This window comes from Trichomycterus rosablanca, chromosome 18 (assembly GCF_030014385.1).
Source record: "Trichomycterus rosablanca isolate fTriRos1 chromosome 18, fTriRos1.hap1, whole genome shotgun sequence".
Classification (NCBI taxonomy): domain Eukaryota; kingdom Metazoa; phylum Chordata; class Actinopteri; order Siluriformes; family Trichomycteridae; genus Trichomycterus; species Trichomycterus rosablanca.
The window spans coordinates 18,705,892-18,718,491 of NC_086005.1; the positions used below are offsets into that span (position 1 = coordinate 18,705,892).

At 41.4% G+C, this 12,600-nt stretch overlaps 1 protein-coding gene across 1 annotated transcript; it reads left to right on the forward strand.

Annotated features, from left to right (window-relative positions):
• Positions 1–409: 409 nt before the first annotated feature.
• purbb (purine-rich element binding protein Bb) lies at positions 410–4,605 on the forward strand. Its single transcript, XM_063013947.1, has one exon. The coding sequence runs from the start codon at positions 425–427 to the stop codon at positions 1,376–1,378; it is 954 nt and encodes a 317-aa protein (XP_062870017.1). The 5' UTR covers positions 410–424; the 3' UTR covers positions 1,379–4,605.
• Positions 4,606–12,600: the final 7,995 nt, after the last annotated feature.

Below are 12,600 nucleotides of genomic sequence, written 5' to 3' on the forward strand. Positions count from 1 at the left end.
TTATAGAAGATGGTAATCTATGTAATGGCGACGTAAATAAAATGACTTTCTGCCTCACGACCGCCGTACGATATTAGGAAAGGAGGCGGGATTAAAACTGTTTTGATCAGCAGCTGATCTAAGATCAGCTTTTGCTTCTATACAACCGAGTTAAATATACCAGCTGGACTAGGAAAAGCGGGTCCCGGTACAGAGCTTAATAATCATTCGTCCTGTTAACAAACCGTCGAATAATTATATCCAATAGAAACTGTTGGCCCGTCTTTTTATAAGACTGACACTAGCGAAGCCTTATGAAAACACGAGCATGTCTGTGATTGGCAGGCACACAGCCAATGGGTGCGTTTGACGTCAGCGAGGTAGCCAGTCCACTGTGTGAGAGCAGGATTGTCAGTGAGAGAGAAGTTGGCTGGTGGCGGTGAAGATGGCGGATGGAGACAGCGGGAGTGAGCGCGGTGGTGGTGGCGGCGGCGGCGGCGGCGGCGGAGGCGGAGGTGGAGGTGCAGGTGCAGGTGGAGGATTCTCGCACTTCCAACGGGAGCAAGAGACCCAGGAACTGGCGTCAAAGCGCCTCGACATTCAAAACAAGCGCTTCTACCTTGACGTAAAGCAAAACGCCAAGGGCCGCTTCATCAAAATAGCCGAGGTCGGTGCGGGCGGCTCGAAAAGTCGCCTGACTCTCTCCATGTCTGTGGCTGCGGAATTCCGCGACTACCTCGGAGACTTTATTGAGCACTATGCCCAGCTGGGGCCCAGCAGCCCCGAGCAGATCGCGCAGTCCTCGGGGGGCGGCCCCGGAGACGACGGTGGGCCAAGACGAGCTCTGAAGAGCGAGTTTTTGGTGCGGGAGAACCGTAAATATTATCTAGACCTAAAGGAGAATCAGCGTGGCCGGTTCCTGCGCATCAGACAGACCGTGAATCGGGGCCCCGGTTTCGGGTTGGGAGGTCCCGGCGGCGGCGGCGCGCAGGCCGGGCAAACGATCGCGCTGCCTGCGCAGGGTTTAATAGAGTTCCGCGACGCGCTGGCCAAGCTCATCGACGATTACGGAGGCGACGATGAAGAACTTAGTGGCGGCGCGGGAGGGGGCGCGGCCTCGGCCGGCTATGGCGAGCTACCGGAGGGCACTTCCATCATGGTGGACTCCAAGCGCTTCTTTTTCGACGTCGGCTCTAACAAGTACGGTGTGTTCCTACGGGTCAGCGAGGTGAAGCCAAGCTACCGGAACTCGATCACTATCCCCTTCAAAGCCTGGAGTAAATTCGGCGGCGCCTTCTGCCGCTACGCTGAGGAGATGAAGGAGATCCAGGAGAAACAGCGCGACAAAATGTACGAGCGCAGAGACGAGTCCGAGGGCGAGGACGTGGATGATGACTGACTTAAGTCTAATAAGAGCTTAAACATAGTGCTCTAATGATGAGAGATCCGTTATAGAATTACAAGATGCAGAAAAGTGTGAAGAAAGTGCATGATGAATCGGACTCTAAAATATCCTACTGGTGTGATGTTTATTTGACAGAAAATTAAAAAAAAAAAGATGTGGAGTTTGTGAGATAAGGATAAATGTTATAAATTCTCAAACGAGTGTTTTATGATTTAGTAAGAGTCCTAAACCAGCAAGTATAATTGTCTAAGATGACAGTTACACTTTTATGTTGCCAGAACACTGATACTGCTTAAATGAAATAGGCAGTAAATCCAAGCAACTAAATATAGGTTTATCGGTCAGTGTATTTAATGAATTGTGTAATAGCAGATTGCTTTTATTATAGTCTTGATGTGTATGGAGGCTAAGACCACACGTGGACCATATAATTTTAACTGCTGTCACTATGAAACTTGTTCATACACCACATGAGCAAGTCATAGGAATATTTATTAAAATAGCCACCATCTTTATAGACGTTAAAAAGACTTATTTATCATTTATGTTAAACTAATTTACATTAAAAAATTAGGAAAATTTAGAAAAACCACCTTCACATATGAAGTACTTTGTTATTGGGTGTTGTCTAATTGCCTGATGAATTTAGAGCAAAAACATAAATTCAGTTAATAAAAGCTTTGTTTCTTACAATTTCTGTCAATCAGAATACCATGAAACACTCCTTTTTTATTAAAAAACACTAAACAAATAGATTTATCTTTTTCCTTGGTTCTTTTATGACAATTAACCAAGCAAACCAGCATATTTTTAATAACTTATATAGAGAATATATGTATTACATGATTTAAAAGAGGCACAATTTATATTAAAAAATAAGGAAAAAATGTATGACCATTTACGATTTGAAAAAGTGTAAAATATAGCATCCATATATAAATAAACTAAATAAAGCTACTATTAAATGCATCTGTAGATAGGCAAGTATCACTTTCCTTAATTGCTTCATGTAATTTTTATTTCTCTTGTCTAAATTACTCCTTTTAAAGGGGGAGTTTACCACAAACCATTTTTACTGGTAAATTTGTTGTTGGTAAAAATATTAGCACCAATGACTTGAACTTTGTCTTTAAGTCATCACATGAAATGACATTCAGAGATTCTTTATCAAGTCTGTTTTTTTGATTTCCCACAATAACTTATAATTTATTAAACATGGTTTATTTAACAATGTTAAATCTACAATGTTTTGATGTATTGGATAATGATATGGCCTGTCATTTAGGCAGATTTTTAGGGTAGAATTAGGGAAAATTGCCCAAATTGTGATGAATACAGCTAGTAATGATGTTGATTTATTTGCCACTTTTTTTTTTTTTTTTTGCACTTTAAAAAGGCTTACCAGTATCCCAGAAAATATGGTGCTGTTTATTAAGTGTGATGTAATATTAACATTGTGTTTTTATTTTCCTCAGTCTACAGCATAGCAGTTTTAAGATCCTTTTGAAGGGAAAAACAGTGTTCTGTACTCATATATAAAACAATCTTTTGTCATCCCTACTGACTTGTACTGTTTCATGTTACAATGGCAGCTTTCCCTGTGTCCTACTGTAAATGCTCAAGGTCCAATTAATAAACAGTCATTTATTTTTAAAAAATGATTTAAAGTTGCAAGTCCAACCAGTGAACAGCACAGGGTTTTTGACACAGGCTACATCAGAACAAATAAGATGAATGCAAAGTTTTATTGTTTTACATCTTACGCTTTGGTTGCCAAATTAGTGCATTGTGCCCATCTTAACTTTGTTGTTGGTGTTATCTCTGGTTTGTTTCATTTAAGTTCTCACTCAGCCTACAATTACCGCAGCTGTTCTTTCACAGCAGTGTGCTGACTTAGTAGGCAACCGATTTTAACATGAGAGGCAGGTGGAGTGCAGCATTCTTGTTCAGGATTCAGCTGTGCCATTAGCTCTTGAGTGCTGACACTGAGACACAAGGACTTGATTGTTGAACCCAATACACACACAATCACGATTACACAGGTAATTGCCTCAAGAAAGCTAAACCCTCCTAACAATAAATATAGCTGTCCTGATCAAACCTTTCAAGGTGGATGAATTATCTCTGGTAGACTTTTTAAATAGATGCCATTTGTTATCGAACTTGACACCTGTCAGTAGTTGTCGATGCAGCTGTTAAAACACTATGGTGCTGTAACCACTCTAGTTAGTAGCAAGCCAGTGAAAGTCTAACACGACAGCTGTTGGCAAGAAATCTTTCTTCAGCTGTGCTGACTTGTCTTAGTTTTCTTAAAGGCAGTCACACCTTACAACCCAGATAAATTTCCCCACCACCATCCATAATTTTAAACCCCTGAAAGGAAATCTGTAATTGTTAAGTGAACTAGTGAGTTCAGTTATTGTCATAATGTAAGTGAGCTAATGATGTTTTTGTAGGCTAAGTAAGTGTATTATTTTAATTGCCATTAAGTACAGGTCAGATGAGTTAAACGGGCATTTTACAAATTCCACAAATACACAATACACTTCATTTCGAAAGTTTGTTAATAGTTTGCTTGCTGCTGAAGCAATATACACACTGAGGGTTTATGGCTTTACATCCAGGTTTGATTTGTCTTCCTGTGTTTCAAGGTTGGAGAATGCAAGTTTCCTTTTTTTATTATTTTAATTATTTTTACACCTTCTGTCATGCAGTGGTTTGTGTAAATCATGTTGCTATTTCAGGTAATCCTCCAGAGCTCAGCTGTTTTTTGATAAACCTTTTTGGGAACAGAATGGACTCAGCTAATACCCTAAGGAATAGTTATGTTTTAAAAGAAATCCAATGTTTCCGACAGAGATTCTAAGGTTAACCTCAAACCCGTGTCTGATTTCTACTCAGGTTCTAGTTATTCTTAATGTATCTTTATGTGCTCGTCACATACATACCTCCTGTTAGAAGTTTATGCTAAAGTGGTTAGGAGGCAGGCTTGATAAATATTCCTATAACAGGAACTGTCCCATGCGATGAAGACTACAGCACTGCTGGTTCTTGACTATCCCTTAGTATCAGACCACCTTCTGCAGACCCCAGACTGGGTGGCTATCCATTTTCCCAATGGCTTCTCAGTTTTTTTTTTCAACTGGTGATTTACAAGTATATATTCAGATAATGCTATGTATGTTTGTAACAGAATAAAAGAAATTATAATTGATGGAAAATGACTCGGTCTTGGTGCTGATGATGTCTGTCTTAAACTGTTCCAAAAACTCGTGATCGTTTAATTTTATTAATTAGTTTGCCTAATGACTTTATGTCATCGAGTTGATATCTAAATTCTCTTACTTGCAATTAGCACAGATTACACATTAACCAATATATTTTTAAAACGTATAATGAAATCCATAACAATATTTATGGCAGTGTATATGTGAGGTTAATAAATGCTAATTTCTTAGTTGTTAACTGGTTTTGTTCCTATTATGCATATGTTTTATGTGTTATTCATCAGTCATCAGCTTAGTGCCAATATTTTGGTTCTTAAAAATAGTAGGGCTGGCCGCTCAGGTGGCGCAGCGGTAAAAACACATGCTGGAACCCGAGCTGGGATCTCAAATACATCGTATCGAATCTCATCTCTGCCTTGCCGGCTGAGGCAGAGCGGCCACGATTGGCTTGTTCATATGGGCGGGACTAAGTTGGATAGGGTCTCTTTCATGACTGGTGCAAATACGACCTCTGATGGCTGATTGATGGCGCCTGCACGGAGATGAGAAAAAAAGAGTGGTCTTAGGGCGTGTCCCTCCGTACACGCAGCTAGGCTGCACTGTACTCGTCAAAGTGTAGGTGATAAGATGCATACGGCTGCTGCCCACGTGTCGGAGGGGGCGTGAGTTAGCTTTGTTCTTCTCAATCAGAGCTGAGATTGGCATTGGTGGAGAGGAAGCATGAAGCAATCGGGCAATTGGACGCGCTAAAAAAGGGAGATAAAGAAAATATATAATAAAAAAAAAAAATAGGGCTGGCTGAATACCCCTTTTTTATGTCCAATACCGATACTGCAAATCAGAATCACAATCTTTATTTTCGCCAAGTACCAGGTGTACAAGGAATTTCTTTTGGTACAGGTGTCAACATATAAACGTCTAATTAAATAATAGAAATTTGTACTATATATAAATATAGAATTAAAAAAATATAGCAGCAACAACAACAGTATAGCATCCGATGAAGTGTGCAATACAGATTTATAGTACAATACACTGCCAGACTTCAAGTATAAAAAACTGCAATAGATATTCCAAGTAAAAAGGTGAAAATGTGCATAAGTATCTTTAAGTATTTTAAGTAAATTGAGTATCTGCCGATACCGATACCAATCCGATACTGTCATTTCTCCTCTCAAACTTCTAAGCAGTAATAATACATGTCTCAATGCACCATGGTTAAACTAGCTATCTAAATAACAATGCTCAGACTGTGAAACAAATATTCTAAAGGAATAAATACAGAACCTACAACATCACACTTATGCAAAACTGCTGTTTTTATTTTCACTTGTACACAGAACATTTAGCAGCATTTTTGGCTCATTTAACAGCACCGTACAAACATTTAAAATAAATACCTGAATACCTGTATTGGTGTTTATTTCTGTGTGGAGTTTGCATGTTCTCTCCGTCCGTGTGGGTTTCCCCCGGGAGCTCCGGTTTCCTCCCACAGTCCAAAAACATGCAGTCAAGTTAATTGGAGACACTGAATTGCCTATAGGTGAATGTGTGTGTGTGTGTGTGTCTGCCCTGCGATGGACTGGCGCCCCATCCAGGGTGTTACTGTGTGCCTTGCGCCCATTGAAAAGCTGGGATAGGCTCCAGCAACCTACATATACATATTTGCATGGTTTTTGGAGCCTCTGTCCAGTTAAGTATTAACCTAATGTTTCACCCTACTGTAGTGCCCAAGCAATTAGCTGCTAATTCATTGTAATAATTATTTGATCAATAACATTTCAAGACAAAGAACTTAGTTCCAAAGTTCCAAATACTGGGTGCCTGAATGCACCAATCACAGAAATTCATAAAATTAAACTACTAAAAAGCCGCTCAGGTGGCACAGCGGTAAAATACGCTCGCACACCAGAGCTGGGATTTCGAATACATCGTATCGAATTTCAGCTCTGCCACCTGGCTGGGCTGGGAGACTATATGAACAACGTTTGACTGTTGTTCATCCAAGGAGGGAGCCGGATAGGGACCTCATAACTGATGCAATTACAACCTCTGCTGGCTGATTGATGGCGTCTGCACAGAGTAGAGGAATAATGCTGATCAGGGTGTGTCTCTCCGTGCACAGGGCTGATCGCAAATGAACTGATTGCCTTGTGCAAGTGAAAAGATGCAGTCGGCTACTGCTCACGTGTCGGAGGGGGCATGTGTCAGTTCGCTCTCCTCAGTCGGGGCGGGGGTCAGCACCAGTAGAGAGGAAGCATAACACAATTGGGTACAAAATTGGATGCGCTACAATCGGGAGAAAAAGGGGAGAAAATGCATTTAAAAAAATTAAACTACTAAAATTATTAAAGTTTTTCATTAGAAGTCATGACAGCATGTAACGTTGCTCAACTGTTGAAGTAGTCATTCTGCATTGCCATTTTGGCTGGCAGAAGGGGCACGGAGGCACAAATCACTGATGTGTCGGTTTATCTTAACTGACTAGTCACCTGTGCCTCGTTACAGGTGAAAAGAAACCAGTAATGGTTTCTTTTTACAGATGTACCAGCCCTTCTGTCTGGCAAACCTGATTTATCTGGAATCTTGATGCCAGACTCAGTCAGGTCTGGTTTTCTCATAGCATATTATGCCAGCACACTTAACTCTTTCTGGGAACTTACCTGGTGTCTCTGCATTTTATGGGTCTCGGAGAGCAAATTGCCCCAGAGGCTGTGTGATGTCCATTTCCTGAGCCCACTCCACCTATAAATCCACTTTGCAAGGCCTGACCCGATTTGTTACAGCAACAGAAGTAAAAGAAACATCATTACCAAAAACTAATAGCTGTTGCAAGTCAAATATTAGTGACAGAAGGAGATACAGGGGCAGTGTATAGTATAATTTCTAAATGCCTTAAAAGTACAACCTCGTTTAAGGAGCATAAAACTGAATGAGTTAAAAAAGGTTTGTAATCGAATGGAACCAGAGTGTGCCATCAGTTATACAGTATACTGTCTGCTGCCAAAGATTAAAACATCAATATGTTATGGGAAGCTGTCTGGTAGAGAATTGGTGGGAAAGGTCACAGATCAGCCGTAACATTAAAACCACCTCCTTGTTTCTACACTCACTGTCCATTTTATCAGCTCCACTTACCATATAGAAGCACTTTGTAGTTTTACAATTACTGACTGTAGTCCATCTGCTTCTCTGCATGCTTTGTTAGCCCCCTTTCATGCTGTTCTTCAATGGTCAGGACTCTCCCAGGACCACCACAGAGTAGGTAGCATTTGGGTGGTGGATCATTCTCAGCACTGCAGTGACACTGACATGGTGGTGGTGTGTTAGTGTGTGTTGTGCTGGTATGAGTGAATAAGACACAGCAGCGCTGATGGAGTTTTTAAACACCTCACTGTCACTGCTGGACTGAGAATAGTCCACCAACCAAAAATATTCAGCCAACAGCGCCCCATGGGCAGCGTCCTGTTACCACTGATGAAGGTCTAGAAAATGACCAACTCAAACAGCAGCAATAGATGAGCGATTGTCTCTGACTTTACATCTACAAAGTGGACCATATAGGTAGGAGTGTCTAATAGAGTGGACAGTGAGTGGACACGGCATTTAAAAACTCCAGCAGCGCTGCTGTGTCTGATCCACTCATACCAGCACAACACACATTAACACACCACCAACATGTCAGTGTCACTGCAGTGCTGAGAATCTCCTGTGGGGGTCCTGACCATTAAAGAACAGGGTGAAAGCAGGCTAAAAAGGTATGTAGAGAAATAGATGGACTACAGTCAGTAATTGTAGAACTTCAAAGTGCTTCTATATGGTAAGTGGAGCTGATAAAATTGACAGTGAGTGTAGAAACAAGGAGGTGGTTTGGCTGGGGTCAGAGTGCAGGGTCAGCCATTGTTAGGCGCCCCTGGAGCAGAGAGGGTTAAGGGCTTTGCTCAAGGGCCCAACAGATGATGCATGGCAGAGCTGGGATTTGAACTCTCAACCTTTCAGTTAATAGCCCAAAGCCCTACCCACTAGGCTACCACTGTCCCCTGTAACATGTAACATGTAACATGTACCAATGTCCACTGTCGTTTTTCCCACACCCTATATCTTTCACAGGTAAGACAGAGAAGACAATTTCTTTCTTGTAAACAAGGCATAACTTCATAAATATGCTACATCACTAAAAGTGAACTCAGTGTCCAGGAGTCTGTGAATGGAACTGACTCTACTGGCACTGTGTACAGTATGTGTGAGAGTGTGTATTGAGGGGGGTTGTTGTATGATGCAGGGATTGTGTAGTCACAGGAAGAAACCACGATCCCAGTGCACTGCTGCTGTGTGAGGTTATATTTAGCCTGTGTTGCCATGTGCTCTAAATGTGCATGGCAACCTCAAGCAATGCGTCATCATTCGGTGCATGTGAACATACGAAACTGCAAGTAGGGATTGAGAGGAACAGGATAATACAAACATGCAAACTCTCCTGCTGATAGGAAGCTGTATTTTCCCAACGCTTATACAGTACACTGATCAGCCATAACATAAAAACCACCTCCTTGTTTCTACACACACTGTCCATTTTATCAGCTCAACTTACCATATAAAAGCACATTGTAGTTCTACAATTATTGACTGTAGTCTATCTGTTTCTCTACATACATTTTTAGTATGCTTTCACCCTGTTCTTCAATGGTCAGGACCCCCACAGGACCACCACAGAGCAGGTATTATTTAGGTGGTGGGTCATTCTCAGCACTGCAGTGACACTGACATGGTGGTGGTGTGTAAGTGTGTGTTGTGCTGGTATGAGTGGATCAGACACAGCACCACTGTCGGAGTTCTTAAATGCCGTGTCCACTCACTGTCCACTCTATTAGACACTCTTACCTAGTTGGTCCACCTTGTAGATGTAAAGTCAGAGACGATTGCCCATATATTGCTGCTGTTTGAGTTGGTCATCTTTTAGACCTTCATCACGGGCCCACGGGGCGCTGTTGGCTGGATATTTTTGGTTGGTGGACTATTCTCAGTCCAGCAGTGACAGTGAGTGGTTTAAAAACTCCATCAGCGCTGCTGTGTCTGGTCCACTCATACCAGCACAACACACACTAACACACCACCACCATGTCAGTGTCACTGCAGTGCTGAGAATCATCCACCATCCAAATAATACCTACTCTGTGGTGGTTCTGTGGGGGTCCTGATCATTGAAGAACAGGGTAAAAGTAGGCTAAAAAGTATATAGAGAAATAGATGGACTACAGTCAGTAATTGTAGAACTACAAAGTGCTTCTATATGGTAAGTGGAGATGATAAAACGGACAGTGAGTGTAGAAACAAGGAGGTGGTAAATGTGATCGGTGTATATGCATACTGTATTTTACAAAATAGGGGAACGGGATCTAATAGGTATACACAATTTAAACTTTTGTGGACATATTTCCTCTAAATCACTGTTTTGCGTGTTTAATCTCGGCTTGAGCCCAGCCCAGCCCAGCCCAGCCCAGCAGGGTTTCTGAATGTTAATATGCAGCTTCTGCCTTGCATAGTAGAGTCTTAACTTGCAGACTTAACTTAAGTCTTAACTTAAATTGTAGATGCAGCAACGAATTGTGTTTACTGGCAAATATTTTCTCAGTTCCTCCCAAGCTCATTCAGTTATATTCATTACAGAAGCATACAGGCTCGGTGTCAGCCTCAGGTGGTGAAATGGTACATGCCAGAACAAATTTGAGCTGAAAAAAGAAAGGATGTAGTTAAAAGTCATACAAACAAAATAATAACAAGTTAATAATAAGTTTATCATGCTAAGTATAGCATAGGACCCTGGCACCCTTAATTATTACAGCATAATTAAAAGGCCTAAATAAATTAAAACCAGAAGGGCTGCTTTGGGACATCAGTGCCCACTTCCACCATCATCAACAAACTGAGGCAGGTAAATTCCAAAGTTGTAGAGCTCAAATGCTGAGGAGCCCAACTGTGTAGCTAAAAATAGTTTGCAATTTTGTCAGTTTTTGATTAAGACCTCTCTCTCACTCACTTACTTTCTTAACCTCTTATCCAATTAGGGTCACGGGGTGTTCTGGAGCCTATCCCAGCTTTTAATGGGCGCAAGGCACACAGTAACACCCTGGACAGGGCGCCAGTCTATCGCAGGGCAGACACACACACACACAATAAATACAAACTACACACACCATTCACCTATAGGGCAATTCAGTGTCTCCAATTAAACTGACTGCATGTTTTTGGACTGTGGGAGGAACCCCATGCAGACACAAGGAGAACAGCAAACTCCACACAGAAAGGACCCAGACCGCCCGCCTGGGGATCGAACCCAGGACCTTCTTGCTGTGAGGCGAGAGTGCTACCCACCAAGCCACCGTGCCCTTGACCTCTGAATCAAAAGCTGGGAGTCACAGAGAAAGCACAAAGGTTTAGCAAAATTTTAGACAACTTGTCCTCTACAGCCTCAGTACTACCATTAGTTCTTAATTTTGTGCTATACCTGTTCTATCCACTTTCTCTGCTGCGGGCAGCACATGTTTTGTCTTTTAAAAATACTGTATGTTATGTAGAAAAAAATTTATCTACAACCTGGAGCACAAAGACAAAGGTTTGTTAAAGTAATACCTTGCCCATGTGGTTATATCAGCTATGACAGTTCTTGATGCAATGCCGTCTGAGGGTTTGGAAATCATGGGTATTAAGCTTGCGCCTTTGCCCTTACCCACTGAAATTCCTCCAGAATTTGTTCACAAATATTATGCACTGTAGAGGAGGAAATATGCAAATCCCATCCGATCTGTCTTTGGGGATCATTGTTTTTAAACTTTTTAATATTTTTTTTTTAGATTATCTGCCCATCTTTTCTCCTCAAAGCCTTTCATGGATATAGCTTTTGTTTCAAATGGTTATTATAATAACCTGTTGGCATCACCTGTTGAAATCGCATAATTTTTTTTCATTACTAGCCCTAAATTGCCCCCATCTCAACTTTTCTCAACTAGAACCCCCAAGCTTTGCACAAGCTCTGAACAAGCTCTGAACAAAGTGAATGTGCTGTGTTGTAGTGATCAATAAGTTCACTTAGATACTGTGGAGCCAGACCATGTAGCATTTCTAGGTTAGTAAAAGTATTTTGTAATTAATGCGGAATTTATTTGGCAGCCAGTGTAGAGATGATAGAACAGGACTAATATGATCAAACTTTCTAGTTCTGGTTAGCACTCAAGCTGCTGCATTTTGAACCAACTGTAGTTTGTTTATGGATCAAGCAGAGCATCCGATCACTAAGGTTTGACGATGGTGGGGGAGGTGGCGCTGACGTCCTGTGAAAGCCCTCATGACTGTGTTACCTGCTCACTCTCCCTTTTAGTTATGCTGTAATAATTAGGGGTGACAGAGTCTCATGCTACTCTCAGCAAAACTGACATTGTACTCTTAACGATTTTACATTTTAACTACTATTTCTGTTGTTTTACCCTGAGGTGGTTCTGACGGAAACCTGTTTACACACCCGAGGTTGAGACTGCAAGTCAAACTGCCATGCCAACAATTCTGCTCCGGCCAGATGTGGCGGGGCAACCCGGTTTGTTTGCACCAAAAAATGTCAAGAACTCACTACGAGCTTTATCACAGACTGGACTGAATAATGAATAACTCTACTGTTTACATTTTTACATGCCAGTTGTAACTTTTAGTTCAATTTAATTGTGTGTATGTATGATTTGTGTAAATTCTATTTATTCAAATTATCCCCCCACCCAAGAAGGATGGAGGTTATGCTGAGCCTTCTTCCTGTAATTTTAAGGGAGTTTTTCCCTGCCACTGTTGCCCTCAACAATTGTTTTTGGTCTGTTGGTCCTGGTTTCTGTAAAGTTGCTTTGAGACAATGTACAAATAAATTTGACTTGACTTTTGAAATGTGTTGCAGGCCAAAATGGGACAAAATAACAACTGAAACACTTCATTTGGTTGGCTTGGTTTCCT